A 24,691-nucleotide genomic window follows, 5' to 3' on the forward strand; every position below is an offset into this window, starting at 1 on the left:
ACTTTTTGGAGCCATGTTCCTGCAATAAAATTCAAAATGTGCTAATTTTCTCATAAAAATAGAAAAAATTCTCAGGATAAACAAAGATCAGTTTTTATTTGCATTTTACACAACCTCTTGATACTTTTGGAAATGGGATTGTAAAAACAAAAAAGATGCTGTTTGAAAATGTTTCAATAATATAAAAAGAGTACTTTGTAAAGGTCTGCTGTTGTCGTGTGTAACAAACAAATGATGTGTGCAGAATATCCTGGGAAAGATGATGCTCTTGGACTCCAGGTAAGCTTCTAGACACTTCTGTAGCTCATTAAAAGAGCATTTTCCACTAAACAGTCGCCAACAGATCTGTTTGGGATATCAACAAGGCATGTGTGCTGTCTCAATATATTCACTTGCATAAATGCATATGTTTTCATGTTTCTTTCTCTTATCATTAACATGCCTATGCCTAATTTCTATGCATTCTGTTTGGTAAAATACCACACTGTGTGGCTGCTTTAAGGTCATTGGGTATCTTATTAACTTTAGCCACAATCTCTTTCCAGGACTTCCCAACCTTGAGAAACATATTTGACTCAGCAGGCAGTTGCCTCTTGATGTCTGCAGCCAAAAAGATACCTAGGTATAACCAGTTTCTTTGGCATGTGAGCCAATCATCCTGGAGAGAAGGTAATAAAGGATGGAAAATAAGAAATAGATTGGAACAGAAGACAGTGGGGACAATGTGAGCAGACAGAAAATTAAGAATGTATTGGAAATTAATAAAAAGACAGAACACTGTTACTACAGAACTGTTCCATTACATCAACTACTGAACTCAGTGAACTTTGAAAATGGATATATTTTGCAATTTTGTTTTTTTTTTGTAGCCACTAGGGAGAGCTGCTGTTTAGCATTTAAGGGTAGAGTCAATGTGAATCAAAGCACATCTGCATTTAAAAAGTATACAAGCCTTTACTACTAAGACAAGAATCACTTAGAGCCAAATTAAAGATCAATCTATTCTTTTTTTATAGCCTTTACCAATGTTTGGAGAGGATCAGCTGTCTTAGCAATTTGTCCACCCTCTGCTTGAACTACAAAGCATGAAGATGCTACTGCACACGCACGGATAATGCTGTCATCCAGGAGTACTTTCACACAAAAACAAACACAGAGGCACGAAGGATACGCAATTACAAATCAGAAACAATGCTGCTGTTTTACAATAGCCTGCATAAGAGTGCTACGCATTACAACCTGGACATCCTCTGTGCTTCCCAAGATAAGAATATCTTTGGAGGTACCATGAGACAGCATAGTAAACACGTGTGTTACTCATTAGAAGTGCTTCATCAACATGGGGTAACTATAGGGCATTTCTTGAATACCTTTTTGTATCCATGTATATTCTCCTATAAACATTAATTTCCTGAAAGAAAGCTGGCGTGTCTGATAGAGTGCTAAATGTGACTCCGCAGCCAAAACAGCTTTGTTTAGTAGAATGCAGGAAGAAATAGCCAACCTGCCTATGTATGCACCACTAAAGTTATTGCCATGAACCTATCTGCCAAGTAGGTTATGTTTCTGGTAGCATTTTAGTGAATTCTGATAAAACCTTGCAGGGGCATAGTGTAGTCATGTTAACAGTCCATTAAAATTTGGCTTACAAAATTTCATCTGGGATTAATAAAGTATTTTGTTTCTGATTCAACCACCAAGGTCTTCAAGGTTAATTCATTGAGTTACTCATTGGAAATTGACAAAAAGCTGTATAACCTAGAAACTACGATTCTGTGTTGTGTATTGTCAACATAAAGAAAATGATTTGTAATGTAATGACCACTTAAAACTATCCTTAAAATTAAAAATTTGTATTGCAACATTTACAAAATGATGATTGGTATATGTGGATTCTAAGTATCACATTATAGTTTGCATCCAGACCTCTGATCTCACTTTTACATTTCATATCTGCCCTTCTTCCAAGTTGACCTCAAAATGTGTTAGATCTTTAAAAAAAGTATTTTCAAGAGAAAGAGATATCTAGTTAGTTACTTAGAAATGTACTTTATATATTATAATAAGTTTAACTTATTTATGTCCAGTTACTTACAAATTAATAACTATTATCCATGACCTACTTGTACATGTCTATCTGTCATGCTACTTTTATCCGATTTTTAATGCACTACAAAAATGTTAAAGTATTTTTAAAAAGAACAAAGAAAACAAAATGAATATATAAAAAATATAATACTAATCCCTTAAAAGTAAATACTGCCCAGAGTGAGCTGACTTGGCAGAAGTTTCCTCTCTCAGAGTGCGTCTTGTTTGTTTTATTGGTTATGTTAACTGTGCCCTTGATGTGTTTTACACCAAAGGTTTCTGAGATCAAGAAACATTTGAGTGGCTTTGATTCATATGTGGGTGCAAAACAGAATATTTAACAGATAAATGTAAATGCAACTTCTACTACAGTTTATATAATATTTGTATAATTACTGATATGAAGTCCACACACTTTTGAGATAATGTATTAGGTTATCTTTTTCCCCTCATCTATATGTTGCTGAGAAGGAATTAGAATTTGTATTTCATCTGTAAAATTGCCCTAAGGAGTTGTCATTTAATATCTGCAGATGCAATTATAATAGTGACTTGTGAGCCCATGAAGACAATTTGGGACTGGACATTTCATTCAATCAATCAGTAATCTTTGTCGGTATATTAATTTCTCACAGCTGAGGTTTGGCAAATCTCTGGGCATGTCCCTATAATTGATGGACGGGGGAGCAACTGATATAACAGCTAACCCTTATTATAGAAGACAAAGGAAATACACAAGTGCACAAAGGCTACTGCATAAAACCATAAAATGTACGGTTTCTTACATTTATGCCTACAATATGAAGCGCCTCGTGGGACTGTTGTGATTTGGTGCTATACAAATTAAACTGAACTGAAATGGGATCTGATCACTTTACATACAGCCTGTGGCGCCACCAAAGTCCTTCTCTAAACAACTTTTGCTACTCGGTACCCATCTTGAAACACATCCAGGAAGTTATTTTAAAGAAAGCGCTTCACTTTTTATTTAAATAGTTAGTGGAACATAAAAACAATATGCATTAAAAAAACGAGTCAAATCTGAGGGAAAAAAAAGCCTCAATATTAAAGTATCAACACTTTAACACATGACCACAGCCATTTTAAGACACAAAAATGTAAGTATTAATAAATCCGCCACACCCACACAAAAAAGATTATTTTAAATTAGTTTTATTTTTTATAACAAAATGAAAAATTCATTTTTCATATAGCATTGGTACACAAAAAGAATGGAAAACATGAAAGCAGTGCTTTCTTGTACCACATTAGACATGCTCTAGATCCACCGAGGCTGTTTTTCTTCGCTGAGATTGCAACCTATTCAGCTATTAGAAAAAAACAAAACAAAAAGTAAAATGAAACGAGCACAACCACAAATAATATCAGTTTTCAATCAGACAACAAAGGGATAGTAAAAACACATTTCTCCTAGCACGACTCTCACGATGGCAGCCCATCACAGGGACCAGCACACTAGATTAGTTACCCATACCTGCTGTGAAGCAGTAGTTGCCCTTTGTTCCGCTTGCGTCAGCCGTCTCTGGAGACGACTAGTCTTCTCTTGATACTCCGCTAGCTGCTTCTCATACTGCACAAAACATGTATCAATTAGTTACACATGGAGTAAAACACAAATGTCTCAGTGTTAAACCTTTTGCTTTTTTTAAGTACTAAAGTACCAAGGAACATATGGTGGAATTATCATTTTCCATTACCGCAGACACACTTGTTTTCAGGCTGCTGTTCACAGATGCAAGCTTTGCATTTTAAAAATATGCAAAATCTTGACAACATCAGTGCAATTCATTTGTTTCTGAACAAACCCAAGCTGTTTCAGTTCATGGTACATTCTTTAAATTATTCTTGCTGCATCTGTGCATTATGTGAGAAAAACTGCTCTCAAACATCAGGTTTGAGCTCATAAGATGAAAGCAAATTCTACAACATAAACTCCTAGAACTTCTAGAATCACTGAGTTGTTAAAGAGCGCTGACATTTTTCTTAGCTGCTGCGAAGGCCTGACATCTGCAGAGGCTAACACCTATTAACAGGCTTAAAGAAAAAGACAAAGTCATTCACATATAATACAAGAATTATTTGAGAAATGGCCAGTTTCATTTTTCTCTTACAATAATCTCTAGTGTGTGTTTGTGTGTCGCTCAAACCTCAGAAATTGTGTCATGGTCAGTTTGAAGCTGCGCCTCCAGCTCACGTGAACGCTGCTTCTGTCGATTCAGCTCAGCCCTGAAATGAACATTTTAAAAAGACGAGTCCAACCATCTGTCAGTGAGGGCCAAGTCAACTTTTGTTTCAGCTGCTGTTGAAATGTATCTGTTACTTAAACTTTGTTTCACGGTTACAGATAAAACTGTAAAGTGTCAGACTGAGAATATTTCTTTACATTTAATTAAAACTTTTTATTTCATTTTGTAGACTGCTGTATTAAATATTTCTTTTTCCAATTTCATTCTTTTTCATTTTTAAAACAACCCACTGTTTCAAATTTTTCTACAGCAGAAGCAGCCAGAGATACAGGCAAAGTATGCTGTGTAAGGTGAAAGGGTCAGCTGCACACCGATGTTTCGAAACCAACTTTAGCTCAGTTATTGAGTTTCGACCTGCCCATTTGGCCCATTTATCAGCGTGGTCAATAGCGGCACCAGCAATGACCTACAGTTCATGGAAGCAATTAAGGTACTCAAGCTCCCATCTGAGTCATAACTCTGCCAATGCTGAACACAAAGAATGCACAGTTTTAAATTCAGCATGACCTATGCCTCACAGGATGTTACACCTGTGTTTGTTTCTCTCACATTTTAAGCAGATTTACTGCTATTTATCAAATAGTTGCTTGCAAATATCTTTTAAAATGTTAGTGACACAGGAATTCTGTAACAGATGTCAGTACATCTATATAAAAGTGGAAGAATACCTAATTTTCATTGAACCATGCTAAAATGTAAACAAATATAGGTAATATACCTCAACACCCTAAAGCATTATGGGAACTAATCGCTTTAGTTTTGTGTGAGGAATGAAAGAGTGTCAGGCAACAACTCCTGAGGTGCACAAGCACATAGTAATTACCCAGTCAAGTCACACTCACAGTTGTCAGTGTAGAAGAGTTTGTAAGTTAGTCATGTGAAAAAAGGTTTCACAGGAATACACAGTCCTAGAAGTGTCCACGGAAGAGGCTTTCTTCAGGAAACCTTAACAAACAAGCACTACTTTTTCATTCTATTTCTAATTATATTCTCATGAACTTTAACATGTGCCATGGTAACTAGGGCCTGCAGAGTTTGAGCTGTAGCTCTTGTGTTACTTTTTATTTCTTCTTTTTTTTTTTTAAATTCCAATTTTTCTGATGGTTTGAGCTCAGGTGAACTTGCCAAGGCATCCACTCCTTATATTATGTTAAGGCACACCTGACCACCAACCTGACCAAATGTCTGCTTTTATATAGGTGGTCACACTTGCTGATCAGTTAATCAAGTGTACTTGACAACCAGCACGTGGCTGCTATTTCCCTTTTATTTCCTATTGAATCAATAAGAGTGTACTTTGTTTTGTACAGGACTGGACAGAGTCCTGTACAAAGTCATGTTTTCTTGTAAGTCATCTGACATTTAAGTTGTGAAGTTGTAACCCTTTAGTTTAAAAGCACATTTCGTTTTGTGCCCTTCTGTCCTTGCATTAGTAATCTTAAAAATACAATTTCAAAAGTCTTACTTAAGGGTCGTGATTTTAGTCTCAAATGCATGGACCAGGTTCTTGGCCTCTTCCTTCCATCGCTGTGTACTTTTCTGCTGAGCTGTAAGAAGTCGAGTGAGATCAGCGCTAGAACTTCGACTGCTTTCCTCCAGCTCCCTCACTCGTGCATCCAGTTCTTGCTCCTTTAAGCTGTACTCTTGCTCCAACTTAGATACCTGAAGGGATGAGGTTATATAAAGTTTCAAACTCTTTTTAAATGGTCATATAAATTATGTAATGGTACATTATCACTTGTGTGTAAACCCTGTTTTATGCTATATATCTAGCTATCCTACTACTGACAATGGCTTTTCAGCAGTTAATCAAAAATATAACACTTTATTATTCCACTTTATTTAAAGGACCATTTCACAGATTTTACACATACCTCAGAAATTATCCCAGACAATGTCATGAGGCTAGAAAAACTTAATTAATTAACTCTTAATTTTCTTTTTTACTTAAATGCGGTAATTTATTAGGCAGGGTTGCAATTTCTTATCGTTATTATTAGAATGCATTGTGGGAACTCCAAGACCCATAGGAAGCCCAAATTTCCCAAATTTGGATTATTAATCATTATCGATTCCCATCCTTCCCATTTACCTGTTGCTTGGCCTTATTCTGGACTTGCAGGGTGGCTTTGCGCAACTCATCCATCTCCTTGCGGAGCTGAAAGTTCTCCTGCTGCAGTTGCAGCCGCTCTTCGCTGACATCGATGCAGTCATTGCGGGCTGAAGCCAGAGAGCTCTGCAGGCGTCGCACTTCTTCCTGGCATCGTGACAGCTCCTCGCTATACCTACGGGTAAAAGATTGGAAGAAATAATGGGCAAAGTAAAAGCAGAGCACTAAACCTGATGCGCAGAATACTTACGGATCAAATAACGAAGAGCAAATCTATAGTGCACTTACTCCATCTCCATCGTTTTAAGTTTGTTCTGCGTGCTTTGCAGAGTGAGACTTATGTCTTCCCTCTGCCTCTCAGCATCTAGACACCTCTGATGAAGGGCATCAATCTTCCTGAACTCTGGCTCTGCCCTGCCTTCCTTATATACCTGACACGAAACACAGCAGACTATTAAAATGATCAGCAGTGCCTCAGCACATTCACAAAACCACATAATCAAACATCATCAAAACACTGGAACAACTTTTTGCAGTGTCTTTCTTGCATTCCCCCTGATAAATTCAGATACCTTCTCCAGCTCCTCCTCTACAGCTTTTCTCTCTCGTAGGGACCTTTCAATCTGAGACTCTTTATCTGAACACTCCTAGACAGAGTCGGAAAGACGAGGAGACAGGAAAAAATGTTGGTAGGAGACAGAAATGAGTGGACAGGTAGACGCTATAAAAGGATTTATGGTGATTTTGAAATGAGTTTGCCCTCTTAGTTGGACAATTTCTTACCAGCTGCAGTGCAGACAGCTCCTCTGCCATACGGTGGATTTGAACATTGCACTGTTTGCGAACATTTCCCACCTGTTAAAAGATAAAGTCATAAAGCTCAAATATGGGGAGTTTAGCTCCTTTGCTTTTCCTTCCCCTTAGAGTGACTTTTAATGGTCACAAAAAGGCTTAACTCCTGAACTTAACCATCTGAGTTAAGTGCAGATATAAGGAAAAGCAGTCTGTGTTTAGACTTTTGCTTTGACTACTCCTATTTTAACTTTTCAATAGCACACTTGGTAACTTAAGGAAGAAGTGTCAATGCGTGAACAATATAGTCATATACATTAGTACACTGAAATCAAACTAGATTTGCTGAAGATTGAAACCATAAAAAGTCAAGATGAAAATAAACATCAAGCAGCAACATAGTGATGTATTTACTGACTTGATTTATGTATATATGAAACAACAGATAATAATGAGACAAAGGTCATAAAACAAACAGAAAAAACAATAACTATAGCAACCAAAAAAGGAGCAATCGCTGCAAATTCTTAATTACACTTTATAGTGTTGCCGCTACTATGATATTATGTGCTTTCCTTGTAATTCAGTGAATATGCTAAATCTTGCATGTGATCACAGCAGCTACAAAGGCAGTATAGTGAGTTCTTGGACGCAGCTACCTTGAAAAATATGTCGTCCTCAAAAATGTCCTTGTGGCATTTATTGCTAAAGTAGATGTTTCAAAGACAACATTTCGCCATGATAACATACAGAGAGACTGGCTACCAGACACAGTAGTGTTGCTGGTAACCTGAACATGAGTGATATAGTATCTCATCTGGCTCACAATCCATAACAATTCAAAAATTAAAAAAACAAATAATAAAAGTGATCTTGAGCGCAGTGGGAGGTGAAGACCCATTAAGTGATGATTGATAAGTTTCACTACAATCTGACCAATACTCTTGAAAGAGTAGCGATTCCTTTCCAGTGTGGAAGGACAGACACCTCACACAGCTCATAAGCTCCGATCACTTGGCTGGATGACTTAAAAATCTTGCTAAGTCATCACAGCCTTACTTCCTGACAAGTCACTAAAAGTATTAAATACAAATGCCATCCCCATCAAAATCTCAAGTGAGAAAGTTAAAGTGAAAATTATCAAAAGCATTTTCTTCTTCACAGACATTTAAAGGACCATCAGGCCATTGTTTACTTTTGTGTTACCTGCTTGCTTTTGTTAAACTGATATTCTTCACTACATAATCAAGAACAATAGCCTTAAACTATGGACATTTCTTTGTGTCACCTGCATACACATCCTTCCTGATGCAAGTATATAATGCACTTGTATATTAAAGACACATAAAAACAATACTGCAAACTGTCAAAAAACAGATTACATGCAAGCTGACTGTGAATACAGTTTAATTGTAATCTTTGGCCTCCATTTTTGAAAATTTCTTCCCTCACACTCATCAGTTCGAGTGGCTCTCATGCCTTCAGGTAAGTCTGAGGTCTGACTCTCAACTGTAAGTAATTCTTCATTACATGACCTTATCTTAAGACTGAACTGCCTTAAATGAGAATGAGGGACAGAGTAGATTAAGGTAAAAAAAAAAACAAAACATTGACCCACTTTGACTAAAATATTTAAACTTAAACTGTCTTCAATGACAAAATTACCGGTAAGCTAGGTAAGCAAAGGCATGATAAAGGCAAAGCCCCGTGATTTGGAAAAAGTCTAAAAGCATCAACATTTAATCTCTAGAATATCATCCCATGTTGAGGGCCAGCAAGAGACTAAGATGACAGCTAGTGCTTCAGTCATACCATTTTACATTAATAGGATTAAACAGTTGAAGGCCTTGATGAAAAAGATCCATTAACAGAGCATTAATCACCATGTCTCCAGGGTTACACAGGGTAAAGAGCAGGGCTTTGCTTTCAGCTTAGTGCCTCATATGTTAAAAAAAAAAAAAAAAAGTATGGCTAAGCACAAGGTACAGTTGGAGGTTGCACTTCTCCTTGTAAAACTAATTATGAATCAAAAACTTTGGTTTTCTTTAATTTTCAGAATTGCCATTTTCGAAAGAAAGCATACAGATTTGGCAGCAAATACCCTGATGTCATCTATTGCTTTTAAGTAATGATGCGACTTGCTTCAAAGCAGACTTTAGTCACACACGAATCAAATTACATGAGTGTATTTTTAGGAGAAGCATTCATCTAGCCATTTAGTAACAGTGTACCTCCTTCTTGGTGCGGACTGCAGCATCATAGATCAACTGCTTGATTGCTTCCTTTGTCTTTTCCAGCTCTTCTGTTTTCTGCTTCTCTCTTAACAGGGCCTGAAGTGAAAAGTAAAGGCAGATACAAATAGGCAATTGAGGAGAGATCTGAAAACTATTTAGAAGATGCAGTCGAATATGTCAAAAAGACGACTCTGCCATTTAAAACAAACGCGATAAAACACTGAAAGGTCCAAAGTAACTGCATTTACCTGGTCTTTGTGCAATGTGGCTTCTTCGGCCACTTGAACGCTCTCTCGAACTTTAGACAGGGCTTCATACTTCTCCTCTTCGAGAGTGGTGCAACGTGCCTGGAGTTCCCCCACCTTTCGCTCCCACACAGTTTGTTCTCTGCGAACTGCCTCTGCCTCCTGTGATGCAGCTTTTAGCCTGGGATTGCAGAAAAGAAAGGATACCCAGCAGCAGAAAGAAAGTCAGAAAACTATTGCTTGACCCCATAAACACTGAAGCACTGATGTAAAATTCCATGACTTTCTATTAGATCAATACGCTGGCAGTGCTTTCCTAATCTCAACCACTGTTCCATCTTAGCTGACAGCCAGCAAGTGAAAGCCAACAGTTTAACATGGGCTGACCTGGTCTCCAGCTGGCTCAGGGCTGCCTGAAGCTGCTGCAGTCGTCTGTCTGCTGCATGTTCACGGCCCCGTGCTTCACCCATGTCTTCTTCCTAAACACATATGCATACAGTTAGGTCCAGAGTTTGGGACAAGGACACCATTTTTTTTTAAATTTTGTCTCCATCCAAAAAGATCAAGATGTGACTGAATTACACTTTAGTAAAGTCATTGGATAAACTAACAATTTTAAATTTAAAAAAATGGAGGGTTTTTTTGTACTTGAGTGAAAATCATTTGGAGTTAATGACCATCTGAAGTCAATATTCATGGACATTATCAAATGCTGCATTTCCTCCCTTGAGATGCTCTGCTAGGCCCTTGCTGCAGCTGCCTTCAGTTTATGTTATTTTCTGTTTTTTCATCAGTAACTTTGTTGGGTTGAGATCAAGTGACTGACTAGGCCATTAAAGAACACTCAATTTTTGTTACTTTCGCAGTGGGCTTTGTATCCTTATCCATTAGCACAGTGAAGCACGATCCAGAAAGAGGATTTCTCTATTCATTCAACACTGTATCAGCAATAACAACATCCCTAACTCACTTGTGATCAAGTTTCCACGGTGTTTGAGAGATGCTTCTGCTCATGAGGCGTTTTTTTCCCCTCCGTCATACTTTACCCTTTCATCATTCTGGCGCAAGTTAATCTTAGTTTCATCTGTCTAAACATTATTTTCAGAACCTAGCAGGCTCTTTTAAATGTTTTCTTAGACTAATGTGGGCTTCCTATACTTTAGTGTAACCAGTTGTCTGCAGCTTATTGTAAACCCTCTGTATTTACAGTCTTCCTCTTGATCATAGACTTTGACAGTGACATGCCTATGTACCTGTTTGAGAATCCTCTTGACTTGGTTAGATGCTATTCTTCAAGTTCAACAGTTGGAATTAACTTAACTTTTCATGTAATAATCAGGCATTAGACATTTGTGCAACTATATATAAAATTGTCAGTAATTCAGTTCAAACAGTTATTGCAGTACTTTTTTTAAAAGCCTTGAATTAAAGCTGAAAGTCTGCAGCGTTTGATTTAAAATTTAAAATCAAAGCAAAGACACACTGTCTAAACGTAGGGCCATAACTGTATCTGTCTTTCAAAATAGAGTTGTAAGTATGCAGGAATCTAATTTCAGATTATTAAAACAGATAGGCTGACATTTTTTAACTAGTCACACACAACTTATGTTGAAAAAAAAGGGAAAAAAGTACAAAATGCAGAATTCCAGCTTTAGTTTGAGGGATTAAGAAAAAAAAAACTATGCAGAGTGCAATATTTTCAGCATCTCAACTATAACTGATCAAATCAAGAGTCCTTTCATGCTCCTGAAACAAGTAAAGTATTGGTCTTTTTTCATGAATATTCATGAATTAGGCAAATATATGTATTTATATTTTCTTTTTTTCTAACCCGTCTCTGCATCTGTTCCTGGAGATTCTGCAACAGCTTGGTCATTTCATCCACTTTGGCTGTGGCTGTCCTCAATTCAGCTTTGGCTTGCCTACATAAGGACAGAGAAAGGAGAAAAAAACCCACACAAATTAAATAGCAAACTAACTGTCAGCTAGAATTTATAGCAGCCTGTCTGGGTTACTGAAAAATATATTTGGACAATTAAAAAAACAAAACAAGAGAAAACAAAACAAAAAAAACCTCATTTTCTTCATTTTTGCTAAATGTCAGTTGAAAAGATGTCTTTTTGGCAAATATCAAGCTCACAGCTTAAAACATACATTTAAACTTTAAGACTTAAAAGAACTCAGGGGTAGAGATGTCGTGTTATTGGACACTTTGAGACTTTTACTTCACACTGCTCTTCCTCAAATATAACCTCCATTTATGAAACAACTTCAATTTACACAAAGTTACAGGACATGGGAGAAGGTGATTTTCAGTCCAGTGTAGCATGTTGTGTAGTAGTTACACACTAACAGAACATGACCTCTGATGGCAGCCAGTAGCCTGTTACCTGAGCTGGCTGTGTAGCTCCTCCATCTCCGTGCTCTGCTCTGTCACTGTCTTCAGGAACTGCTGGTTTGTCTGTGTGTGGCAAGAGAGACACGACTGCCATTTGTGTGGCATGATTGCAAACACAGCTCCAACATTAACAACATCCAAATCAACCTTGTCTCTAATACATTTTTCAGTGTCCTTTTACATTAAACCCCGAGGTGTCTCTGTCAGTGATTACTACAAAGCCAGTCACTCTCCATGCTGTGAAAGAAACAGGCTGCTTGCATGAACAGTCAGAGGGGGGAGAGCCTAAAGTTTGCCTTCCCATTAAAAATGCATTAGAGGGATATAGTATTACTATACAATCTCTTTATACATTGTATTGTGACCAAGCACCTGGCGTGTGTGTATGTGCGTTCACAAGTTTTTGTGTGAATAAAAAAAATCCACAATATTTTGTACTCCTTAATCTCCGAGCAAGGTTAAGCCCAAATACAGGTCAGTCGTGTCTCTAAATAAATAAATAATCTCTAGTGCTGAATTATCTGTGACTGTAGGATAGAGAGAGAGCGGCAGAGGGAGAGCAGAGAGTACGACTTAAAAAGAATCTAGTTAGAGGATTACCAGGTGAGCTGACAGTCAATTATACAGCCTGACAGTTCTGGGTGACTACAGGAGTGATTTAGAAAACCAATTCGCTTAGTTAAAAGATTAATTATTAGAGCAGGGTCAATTTCAGAGAAGTGCATAACATTTCAATAATGTGGCTAATTGGGAGGCAGCAATTTAACACACTTTTAATTAACCGTCACTTACCGATTCCAGTTTCTGATTGGCCGCTTGGAGTTTGTATGTGTGCTGCTGAAAGTGAACAAGCTGATCCTGTGATGAAAAAAGGGGCATTCATGTCAAGTTAACTAACAGTAATTACCTCATCCTTATATCCCACATTAACTAAGGCCAAAGTGCTCTAATTAACTTGATTACAATGATAATAGCGCCATCTAGCGGTGAGAGGTTATTGTTCTAATCAAGTTCTGGCTTTGAATTTCCATTTCAGAATACTGAACCTTGAGCTGCTGTCTCTGGGAGTCATGGATTTGTCCTTCAGAGATTGTCTTCTGGTAGACCTGCTGGAGGCGATCCAGCTCCTGGGCTGTGGTCTGCCACAGTTCCATGGCCTGCATCCGCTCCTGAACACATACAGCAAACAATATCCACCCACATTTTGACACAGAGTTAACTTTCTTACTAGGAGTTGGAAGAAGAATACAAAACATCTTTCTGCATTCACAAGAGATCATTACTCCAGACACAAAAAACAACTCTTCTCCCTCAAAGACGACTAATGGTTTCTAAATAACGTGTGTTGCATCTTGTTAGCGGGATAACAAATCACCACTGAATCCAAAAAATGACCTGGGTTTTGTTCAGAATTATTAAAAAGTGCAAAAATGACAGCTTCATTAAAAGAGTGTGTGGAGCCGCTGGGAAAGGCTTTGCTGTCTTCAGTTATTAGTGCAAACGTGTGAACTCACTACTCAAAAAGAATTATGTATCATTTCCCAATGTTGCATATGTAAAAAAAAAAAAAAAAGAATACACAGACGGTACAAATGTTTAACTGTCAGAAAGCAATTCTGACAAAGCCAGAGTGGCTGTTTCCTTGTGCTCTCCACTGAATCCACAGAGATCAAAATAATATTGATTGTCTGATCTAACTTCCAGTCACGATGAATGTTCACAGCATCCAGCTAAATTCCAGCTGCACTTCAGCTCAGCCAAGGCCCTGTTGCGGTTTTAGTGTCCATACAAAATAAACATATCCATTAATACATTTCAGCTTCACAAACATTAAAAATTTATTCTGAGTGCTACTTAACAAAAAAAAGAAAAAGCTTTATTATTGTTATAATATTACATTTTTAAGTCGATCACCTGAATATTTAGTTTAACCTGTATCCGAGGCGAATATGGCTTTTAGTTGGTCAGTGAATGAACAGACAAAACCCTAATACATCTTTGTAGCTCTCATACAGTAGGCAAAACAAAAACAAAAACTGGCATACCCTGACGCTGAAAAAGCATCAGCTAAGAAGTAAGAGTTTTTTACGGATACCTGCAAATTGGTGCCGATTAACTTCCCATTTAGCATTTAATCAAACAATCAACTAAACACTGTAGCTCTAAAAATGTAGTTTCTTTTGATCTTAGATTGCTTACAACCACACTGCGAATTAGGCTACACTTGGACCCGGGGGGATGGTCACAAACAAATTTCAGGAATTAAGGAATTTGTTAACTTACAGCTTTCATGCAGAAAAGAACTTAAATGATCACAATTAACCTTACTGGACCAATCTGTTACTACAACCTTGGATACATGATTAAGACTACACCCTACTCTGATAAGCAGTACTGTCAAATCTTATCAGGATAAAGAGAAAAAGCCAGGTATTAAAGGAAGACAGGTTGGATAGTCACAGATTCAGTTTATAGCAAGATAACCTTTGAAGCAAAGACCTACAAGGAGTCTTTCTAATGACACAAGGTCTGTAAAGACTTAAGCCACATCAAGCTGAAATGGACTGAAAAATAGAAGAAACAGCAAGTACGACGCAACTGAATAAACTTCTGTAACACAGTTAGGATGAATTTTCTAAATTCTTTCCTTTTTATAGCAAGAATTCTACAAATGTTCAGGGTTGAGCGAGTTGCAAAATTAGATTAATACACTTTACAGTTTAAGATGATTCCCTTTTCTAAAGTTAAATAAGAATTCCTTCCTTAAAATATTGGCATTTCTTGACACCATGTGCTTGCTTTCAAGTTTTGGAAAACACATGTAGAAATTTCAGCATACTGAAAAACTCTGTCAGCTTCTAATTCCTGGTGTTTAAGAACAGAAGAGTGCAGAAAAGACCTATGGATGTGTGACTTCAAACTCCAGGCTGATGGATATACACACAGGCTAGAAAGGCCCCACACACGATGTGTTTCTTATATAAAAAAAAAAAGAAGAAAAAAAGTGTGTCTTAATCTACAAATGTTTAGACATATCAAACGGACATTTATGCAGACCTGTTCAGACAGCTGGACCTGTTCTTGGAGATTTTTGATGACCGCATCTTCTTCCAATGTGCTGCCCTCGACTCCTGAAGCTGTGGGCAGGGCATGAAGCTGCTTCTCAACAGACTCTCTCAGCTCTGCATGAAGCCTGGAAAAAGTATTCAGACTTAAGATGTTATGTCATAAAAATAAATAAATAAATACATTAACAGCATGCATAGTTTTAAGTGCTAAATAAAATAGAACAACCTTCATAAGGTTAATTATTTAGCTGGAATGCAAATGGTCAAGATGCCAGAATTCTAATCAAAGCTCTAATTACTAGACAAATGAGCGCACTAATTACAGCAGCCTGATTTGTGGTAGGTCATAGAAAATCAATCAGCCACTGAATGTAAAATAATTCAAGTAACAAATTCACACACAATACTGAATAATGCCATATCTTATGACAGGTTTAACTTATTGAAAATATTAGTACATTTGTCATGTTCTGTTGTGCAACCAACTTATTACATATTAACATGAGTGGATTTATATTTTTTTTACCTTTCATTTTCCTTGACAACCCTCTCCAACTTCAATTTGACGTCCGTCATCTGTGTCTGTACGTGAACACTGAGAGTCACTGATAACATCCCGACATATTTAATGCATCAGATGACCAAGAAATCTCAGGATTAAGATATTTATTTCCCAGCTACCGCTATCAAAGTCTTTGACTTCTGAATTATCAGTTTAATAGATTTCAAGGACTTAAATCTATAAATCACATCACTTCATCAAGCACCCACCACCAGACGCCTGTGTATTCGAACATTTCAGATGAAGGATGTTTTATTATTTCAGGATGTTGTTTTGTTGATTTACCTGATATCTCTGCAGCTGTTCAGTCATTTCTTCCATGTGCCGATCATACTCAGCTATCAGAGGAGCCATTATACTGCAACACAGACAAATGATGTTTCAGTACTGGGGGGAAAATTTTTTTTTTTAATTTTTTATTCACCATAACTCTGTCTTGCTGAATCTCTAGTGAATGCTGTGTCTCTAACGTGTCTACAAAGTGGTATGAAACTGATGAACTGACCCTCTATCTGAGATCCAGGGCACAGGAGACTCAGTGCGTCTTTCCTCCTCAACCTAACAAACATAAGGCATGTAAGGGGTGAGGGCTAGCAGTAGTTAATTGTATCAAAAACTTACTTTTCTCAGTTCAAAAAAAAAAAAACAATCACAATTTTTTTTTTATTGAAGATGCCAAATACTTGATTAATTTTAGATGAGCTAAACTAGCATAAGTTTTTAAGTTGAAGATCATTCTACTGTACACACACATGACTATGTCAGTACCCACCCAGACAATGCAGTAAATAAGTTCATAGATGATACCACTGTGGTGGGGCACATCTCTGGGGGCAATGAGACAGCATACAGAGCTGAGTTTGAGAGGCTGTCAGACAGGTGTGCGGACAACAATATGGGCCTCAATACCACCAAAACAAAACAGCTATAGTCAACTTTAGAAGAAAGAAGTCTGAGCTGCAGCCCATCAGCATCAATGGGGAGTGCGTGGAAATGGTATCCAGCTTCAAGTTCCTGGGTGTCCACATAGACACAGTACTCCAATGGACCTCAAACACCTCGGAGGTTATAAAGCAGACCCAACAGCATCTCAATTTTCTGAGAACCCTCAGAAAAATGGACCTTAAGTGGGAGCTGCTGATCATCTTCTACAGTTGCTCCATTCAAAGTGTGGTGACCTACTGCATCTCTGTATGGTTCTCTAGCTGCACAATGGCACACAAAAAGGCACTTCAAAGGGTCATTAAATATGGCCCCAAAAATCACTGGACATCCTCTTACATTCCTGAAGTTTAGCACTTGCTGCCTCAAGAGGGTATGCAGCATCCTACAGGATTTCACACACCCAGGACACCGGGTGTTTAATCTGCCTCCCATCTGGGAGGAGATTCAGGTTGCTGAGGCCACGGAAAAAACAGACTCAAGGACAGCTTTTACAACAGGGCAATAGCCCTAATCAATGCTAACATCTGACCTGATTGGTGATCTCTCTGTACTGGCAATAATGTGCAATAAACATTCATTCTTTAATTTATTAAGTCATACTTTTTTTGCACTTTTTAAAAATCCACTTTGAAGTCTACTGTGTTGTGTTGTGCTTAGTGCCGAAATGGGACGGTTTCTAATTTCATTGTACTATAGTACCAAGTATGACTGTGCAATGACAATAAAGAGTTATCATATCCCATTTTATCTTATGTCTTCGTACCTGAGAAGATGTGGACAGAGCACCGTGCCCATATTGATACTGGCTGAGAGCAGAATTTAGCCTGCGGACTGAAATGACACAAAAACGAGGACACTTACACAAAAAAGCATAGATGTTCTAGTGATCATCACAAGCAGAAGACTGTAAACATCCAAAAAATGCACGCCATATAATTGATTGATTTTTATACAGGGACCACCTATGGCTTAAAAAATAAATTAACATAGAACAGTGTCAAAAACTGATGGACTAGACGGCGTAACAGAAAAATATGCATGTCGTTTCCAAGTTTCGTCTCACCTTGATCACGCAAAAACTCCAGTTCTGCCTCCATGCTTACGATGTCGTCTAAAGAGAAGCAAAAGAATTTGCACTGGCAAAAACGACCACCACTACCAAAACTAAAGACGAACACTTAAAGCCTGTCAAACCTGGCACCACTAATCTAGGGGTTCTTTTCAAGTTAACGTTTCGGAACACGAAGAGAAAACTGTCGTTTAAGAATGTACTAATTCAGGTAAAGATGACACAAAGCCGCTAGAAACGTTCACTACAAACTAGCTAGCTACCTGTAGTAAATTTGTGCAGCTCGTGTTAGCTAAAGCAGCTAATCAATCTCGGCTAAGCTCATCAAAACAACTCAATGTTTTGATCTCTTCAACAAAACACCAAACACATTTTCCGAGACAGGATGCGCTTAAAAAAATACGCAAATGCATCGCATTGAAATTTTAAATTCATAATAGATGTTTTTACTTCAATCCTCGTTTCCGCCTCTTGTTTTGAAGTAAACAAACGGGGACCAATGGAAAAGAAGCTGTGCAACCGTAAAGTCATTCCGCCTGTACAAGAAACGCGAAAGGATGTTCCTTTTAAAAAAATAAAAATCAGGAAGCAGATGTACATTTGGAAGTCAATAATGCCAACTCTGCATATATAACAGTTTGAATTCGGTTGTTTGTTAAGGTATGATATATAACGTCATCACGTGAAAAGAGATTATGGTTAGAATGTGTCACAAATAGTGGTTTAAAAATTGCTGGATAGACATTTCCATACAGATGTAACCACATATTGCATGAAAACGTAAACAGCATAGAGTTGGAAAATATCGTCCTCTGCTTGTCGTTTTAATCTCAGATCTTATCAAGTAAGTGTAATCCTCGGACGTTTGCTTTACCAGGAAAATGATTTTACTGTCTTGTTACTGATAACATTATTCTGTTTTACACAATTTGATAACAAACTGCGGGTGAATCAAAGGGTGAAACGCAGAGTATTTAAAGAAATTACACGCGCACTCGGAGCACTCTTGTCCTGTAGCCAGTGAAAACAAACATGGGGGTGACTCGTGTACTGCAGTTTATAACACTTTTCCACATTCTGCTATGCTGTGAATCTCTGTAAGTTTTGTAGCTTTTTTGTTCCCTGTGTCGCTGCTCACACAGCAGATTTTAAGACTGAGTGATTTTCTTTCTTTCAGTCCTCGCACGCAAATGCAGTTTGACATCGAACACACTTGGGACAGCAACCCTGTAAATCATGACCCCCTCAAAATCACCTTCTCTCCTGGGTTAGGAGGCCTGAAGGTGGAGGTGTCTGGTCCATTCTTCAATGACCCGGCTGCTCCTGCAGGGCCCCCAAGCCAGGCCTTCCCTGGACTGTGGAATTATGAAGGTGGGTAGATTGGTCTGTTGCTTCCATAGCCATGCAACCTTTCTTTTAACACAAGACACAAGCTTTTAGGGGTTTAGTCCATGCAAAAAACAAACAAACAAAAAAAACCAAATCGATTTTAGTTCAAATAATGTGATATGAATTCATGATATCCTGAATTTTTAAATATAAATATTTTTTTTATCAGAAATGCCAGAATGTCAGCTTAAAGCTCACAAAACTATTTCAACAACCGCCAAACAGGTAAAACAGCAAACGGTTAAAAGAGCCAGTAAAAAGATTCTGCATAAAGATGTAAACACAAAGCGTGACCATCGGGTCGTCCACACAGACATGTCGTCGGGTGCTGAAAGTCGACATCTCACAGATTCTGAAGCTGTCGGTTTCGTCACTCCAACCGAAATTCACAGAACCAGCAGCAAAAGAAGATCAAAACTATGCTTCATGTTTGAAAAATATCTTACCTTAGTTGTTTTGTTTCCACCACAATAAAATTACACTTCCTGCACAGCTCCCTCTCTCAGTGTACATTAAGAACAGTTTACCATCACAAATCTCTATTTTCTGAATTATTCGCTTGCTTATTACACATCAGTCTATCGTTGTTTACAGTGCTATCGGCCACTGGTTTTTTTTTTCTTCCAAGACCTCTGACAAGACCTGCTGTCAATACATTACAAAACGCTTAGCTCTGTCTCTAATAAAACCTCTGTAACTTTGCTCTGCTTCACCTCAATAGCATCAGGTAATGTTTATATGCTGATTTGTGGTTTTCTTCCATTTTTGTTCTACTGCAGAATATTTTTAAGGTGGTTATCTGCTATAAAAAGCCACCCCATGAAAATCTCCTTCATGTTTTTCTGTGTTTTATCCTCAGTTACTTTGACACAAAGGCATTTACTGTGATTCTTACACCTCTGATGAAGTCTCACAAGTGTCAGCTTTGCTTTTATTGCCTACATAGATATAAAAATATGGATATGTACTGATAAATGATCAGAATTATAATATTTCTGACTGAGTCAAAATTGAATCGAATCGGGACCTTGTGAATCGGAATTGAAACAGTTATAGAAATCAGTGACGATACCCAGCCCTATTATAAAATATATATATGTTATAAAATACCTTTAGCCTTACGCCCTTAATTTGTTTATGTATCAAAGGTAGCCCTATTTGCAAATTATTAATGTAAAATAGAATCCCCTTTTAATCGCTTAATTGGGTTTCATAATTTCAACTGTTTTTAAATGTTTGTTATTGACAGGAAAATGCATTCTGTTATATATATGCACAGTATGATTATTCATATTATATTAAATTAGAATATTGATGAATTTCATATATACTCATACAACATGAAACTAGTCCCATGAAACTGTTATCTTATTTTCTTTAACCTCAGTTTGGAAAACAAACCTGCTTACCAGCGCCTCTAAAACTCACAAATTAACATGTTATGTTTTATTTGTTTAATCTGTTCCCATTTGGCCCATCTCATATTAAACTGCTATATACAAAAGCTAACCAGCTGCTAGCTGAAGCGTAATATTTCAGAGACCTTTCCCTAATTGTAGCACAATTCTTTTAAACGCTTATAATTAACAAATGAGAAACAGCAATTATATAACCGACAAGCTCCAGACTTCATAAGGCTGATTCCAACGGAAATTCATTATCTTTAAAAAGGTCACATTTATGGCTTATTGTAATAGATTGTAGTATTGTACATGTGTTACTTTTATGGTCCCCATGCTTGTTGTAGCCGTAGTTACGGAACCATCAGTTATGATTATGTAATTTAGTCCCTAGGATGCAATTTTAGGCCCTTTGGCAAGCTGAAATAATATGAATAAAGTCTACTGTGGCTGAAGAGACTAGAGACTGTCTGTTTATGGGATCATTACAGTAACTGCATTATCATTATTATGGCGACACAGCAATTAAACCTCACAATGAGGCTGAGTAATAACAATTGGTTCTAATTGACCTCAAGTAAGTTCGATTTCCGTTTAATGAGCCCCACATATTTGGTCTCATTAATGTTACTTAATAGATTGGAAACCAACCCCATTATGATCTAGGTAGATAAAGAGCATGCTTCTAGGTTAGTGAGTGTGCTGCTCACATAATTGTATTTAAAAGTTTATGTAATTGTTATTTTTGCATGTTACTGTTAAAGTCTGAGTCAAAAATGAATGACCTGAATAATTTAATTATTACTTTTTGGTCTTTTTTTTTTTTAAATAAGTGCTGATAAGGTTAATAAGACAGTTAAAGCAGTTTATTAATGTGAGATTAAAAGTCTTATCTTCATTTTTCCATATCTCATCAGTTGTAGAGACCTTCTTCCTTGATAGTACTACAGAAAATTACCTGGAAGTCGAGTTTTGTCCGTGAGTACCAAGCTGAGCTCTTGCTCTGCCCATGTATATATAGCCATATGTTTATAAACAGTGGAACAATGACACGTCTTCCCTGTGTTTTTACTTTAGACATGGACAACACCTGATATTACTACTTTCAGGAGCCGGCCAAGCATTCCTGGTAGGCTGCGTATGGAGGTATTCGTAGGTTTTTTTTGGGTTTATGGGATATTTCTTACATTTTTGATTTCTCTCTCCAGCAACAGCTTCCCATGGTATTTAACACCAAGATCACTGGAGACAGATGGACAGGTGAGGCTCTCATCCCTTGGACATACTTCCCTCCCAATGTCAACAAGATGAACTCCTACGCGATCCACGGCTCAGGAGAGAATCGTATATATGAGGCTCTTTATCCCATCCCCAAGGAGGAGATAGCCGAAGGACAAATGCCTAACTTGTGAGTATGCTGACTTCTACAAGTGAAGTTTGATGTGCCATAGGTCATGTGCACAGACATTTTATGTTATAGTGGTGCTGTCGTGAGGCACTGAGACAGAAAAAAGAGGTTCATGTGCAAAATCACACCTTTTTTTTGTATATTCTTTTAAAGGTACAGTAAGTCATTTTGTAAGAAATTTAAAAGAAAAAAGAATTTTACACTAATTCATTAAAATATTCATAAAATACATACAAAATAAATAGGAGAGGCCGCCAGTTTATGGAAGCCATGGCAACATCTTGAAAACAGCAGCCAAGATAGAAATCGCGTTCCACCTAATAACATGTTATATACGTGGCTAGAGACTGTCCATATTCATGGTATTACTATTAATTCAAATGTCATAAATAGCTCTTTCAAACTCCATAGGACTATTTAACATTTGCAAATGTATATTTTCATTATCGCTTTCTCCTCCTCTTCATCTGCCTTCTTCACCACTGTTCTCTCCTCCCTCATTTCCACCTGATTGTTTTCGTCCTCAACTGAAGTCTCATTTCACGAACTGAAATCAGTGCTCTAACACACAAAACATGCATAAACATGCTTATTTATTCTGGTTATTCTCCTTATAAGCTAATATTATGCTTTCCCAGTTGATTACATTCTCATATTGTATGACAGTTCATTTGCTATCTGTCCAACAATGTTAGATCCACTTCAAAGCAAGTTTCACTAATGCCGGTTACAGCAGCTAACTGGCAACAACAGCACCACTTACCAAGAGAAAAGTTCACTGAAAGTTCACTGACTCATATAACACTCCTTTCACAAAGTTTTACAGCCTCCACCAGGTTAAATAGACTAGGACACTCAGCATATTGAAAACTGAGGTAAACAGCGGACTGACAGCCTACACTCAAACTTGTTAAACGGTAGTCTGCAGCCAGAATTTTTGAGGTATCTTGGGTTTTAAAAACCTAAAATACTGCAAAAATATTTGGCAAATTTCTTTTTTTTTGATATTATCCAAATATTTTAAAATATTGCGCGTGCAAAAACAAATTAAAACATGTTTGTCCTACAGCAAACATAAATAATGCACTTGAATTGGGAGGGTTAAGGAAACAGGAAACTGCAGTCTACTGACATCTAGTGATGAGATTTTGCATACTGCGCCTTTAAGTTGTAAAACAGGTGTAGATCAAATGGTACTTATGTCCAATCCACAATCTGTACCTTTTAGAGTCACATTAGTCAACTTTGTCATTTCAAATTACATGTATATAAATGTGTATTTCACTACTTTATGCATAATATATTAAATTTATCTTTCTGTCTTCTAGTCACCGGCTAGAGTATTTCAAAGATTTTCGCCTGCAGAGCATCATGGGAGAGGGTTGGGTCCAACCACCATCTGATCTATGGCTTGGAAAGCCTTAAGCTTCTCAGAAACACTCCTCTTTGCCTGTTTCATTCTTGCAGACACATATCCACAAAAATCCTCTAAAACAGCAGCAGGGCAATAGGATAAACACTCTCTGACAGGGAACAAAGGGCAATCAATCTTTATTAGTTAATGATGTCAAACGATATGGCATGAAATATGTTATCAGCTTGTCAGATTGCGTTAGTCTTCACACACATCTGTGCAAGCACACAAACCTGCACTGCAAGATATTGGACGTCGCCACAAATTGCCTGAGCAGAGCGTGACCTACAACACTTGTACAGTGGAGGAAAGCGCACAGCTTAAGTGTTTGACTTCAGTGGGATAATTCCTTGCAATTCCTCGTGATTCTAAACCCTAAATGTTGAGACACTGATATTAAAAAAAAGGAAAAAAAAAGAAAATGTGCATTCTTTTGGGTTTGTCTTTATTGTCATTCCATTACTATGATTAATGTCCTTTATAATGACATCTTTTTACATACTGCTGCTGTCCTTTTTCTGTGATTGATGTCACTTTCATTTTATGTCTGATGTTTGATTATGTTTCATTCCCATGTCTGTATATTAAAATAATTATCTGACATTTTGTGGTATAATCTTTTTCACCTTTTGCCTGGGGGTTAGATATGAAGATCAGTGTCGTCCTCATGTATAGATGCCATTTATGTGGCTAGATGGTTTAATTTCTGACTTCTTCCCAAAACTTTAAACTGCTCCAGTAACTTTACCAATATGAATACCCAGTTCCCTTCTTACATAAAACGGCTGTATGATATGGATCTTAGTGGCAGATAAATATTCATAATTAATAGCTGATGAATTTATTACTCTCATATATACACTCACTAGCCACATTATTAGGTATACCTGTGAAACCACTGTCAACTCTACTACTGTTTGCATTAATATTATAAAAATCATGTTTTTTCACCATATCAAAACACAAGAAAGGGTGAAATATTAAGCAATTTTATCTCTTTATTAAGTACAGAGGAATTTACTTTGTATAGGGTTGCATTAGATATGCATCTGTACCTGTACTTAAAAAAGTCAGTGAGTATATATATCAAAGACCCACTAACTCACTTTTCCACCCACTTTCTGAAGTGGAGATCACAGACCTTCAGATCTCCGACATACACTGACACACACAAACGGTGATTGGGGACTTACAGATCTCTGTGTTCTCTCCATGACCCCCAAGTCAGTCCCTCTTGCCCCCACTGCAGCTCCTTATAGAGCCTGCATATTTATCAGAGACTCCTTTCAGATCACTGACTGG

The 24,691-nt window shown here is 37.4% G+C and overlaps 2 protein-coding genes across 6 annotated transcripts; one reads left to right on the forward strand and one right to left on the reverse strand.

Annotated features, from left to right (window-relative positions):
• sclt1 (sodium channel and clathrin linker 1) lies at positions 1-18,401 on the reverse strand. 3 transcript variants are annotated; one of them, XM_005944851.3, is made up of 22 exons: positions 18,229-18,401; positions 17,773-17,820; positions 17,473-17,540; positions 16,270-16,322; positions 16,050-16,122; positions 15,729-15,784; positions 15,192-15,327; positions 13,181-13,303; positions 12,927-12,992; positions 12,127-12,197; positions 11,568-11,658; positions 10,124-10,215; positions 9,740-9,917; positions 9,489-9,587; positions 7,249-7,320; positions 7,038-7,112; positions 6,754-6,896; positions 6,448-6,640; positions 5,821-6,017; positions 4,257-4,335; positions 3,584-3,679; positions 2,067-3,416 (listed from the first exon to the last, which is right to left on the reverse strand). In XM_005944851.3, exons 2-22 carry the CDS (start codon positions 17,804-17,806, stop codon positions 3,357-3,359), a joined length of 2,055 nt encoding a protein of 684 aa, XP_005944913.1. In that variant the 5' UTR covers positions 17,807-17,820; positions 18,229-18,401; the 3' UTR covers positions 2,067-3,356. The 3 variants fall into 3 exon arrangements, with proteins under 3 accessions (XP_042069063.1, XP_014196410.1, XP_005944913.1); XM_042213129.1 differs by lacking the exon at positions 16,270-16,322 and having other exon boundaries at positions 1-3,416; positions 18,229-18,341; XM_014340924.2 differs by lacking the exons at positions 17,773-17,820; positions 18,229-18,401 and adding an exon at positions 17,046-17,161 and having other exon boundaries at positions 2-3,416; positions 17,473-17,518.
• cunh4orf33 (chromosome unknown C4orf33 homolog) lies at positions 18,324-23,992 on the forward strand. 3 transcript variants are annotated; one of them, XM_005944854.1, is made up of 6 exons: positions 18,324-18,438; positions 18,956-19,149; positions 21,485-21,545; positions 21,645-21,696; positions 21,776-21,975; positions 23,304-23,992. In XM_005944854.1, the coding sequence occupies exons 2-6, from the start codon at positions 18,969-18,971 to the stop codon at positions 23,398-23,400; spliced, it is 591 nt and encodes a 196-aa protein (XP_005944916.1). In that variant the 5' UTR covers positions 18,324-18,438; positions 18,956-18,968; the 3' UTR covers positions 23,401-23,992. The 3 variants fall into 3 exon arrangements, with proteins under 3 accessions (XP_005944916.1, XP_005944917.1, XP_005944915.1); XM_005944855.2 differs by lacking the exon at positions 18,324-18,438 and adding an exon at positions 18,454-18,622; XM_005944853.3 differs by lacking the exon at positions 18,324-18,438 and adding an exon at positions 18,664-18,875.
• The last annotated feature ends 699 nt before the right edge of the window (positions 23,993-24,691 follow it).

Source organism: Haplochromis burtoni, unplaced genomic scaffold (assembly GCF_018398535.1).
Source record: "Haplochromis burtoni strain Fernald_Lab_line unplaced genomic scaffold, NCSU_Asbu1 Contig_421, whole genome shotgun sequence".
NCBI lineage: Eukaryota > Metazoa > Chordata > Actinopteri > Cichliformes > Cichlidae > Haplochromis > Haplochromis burtoni.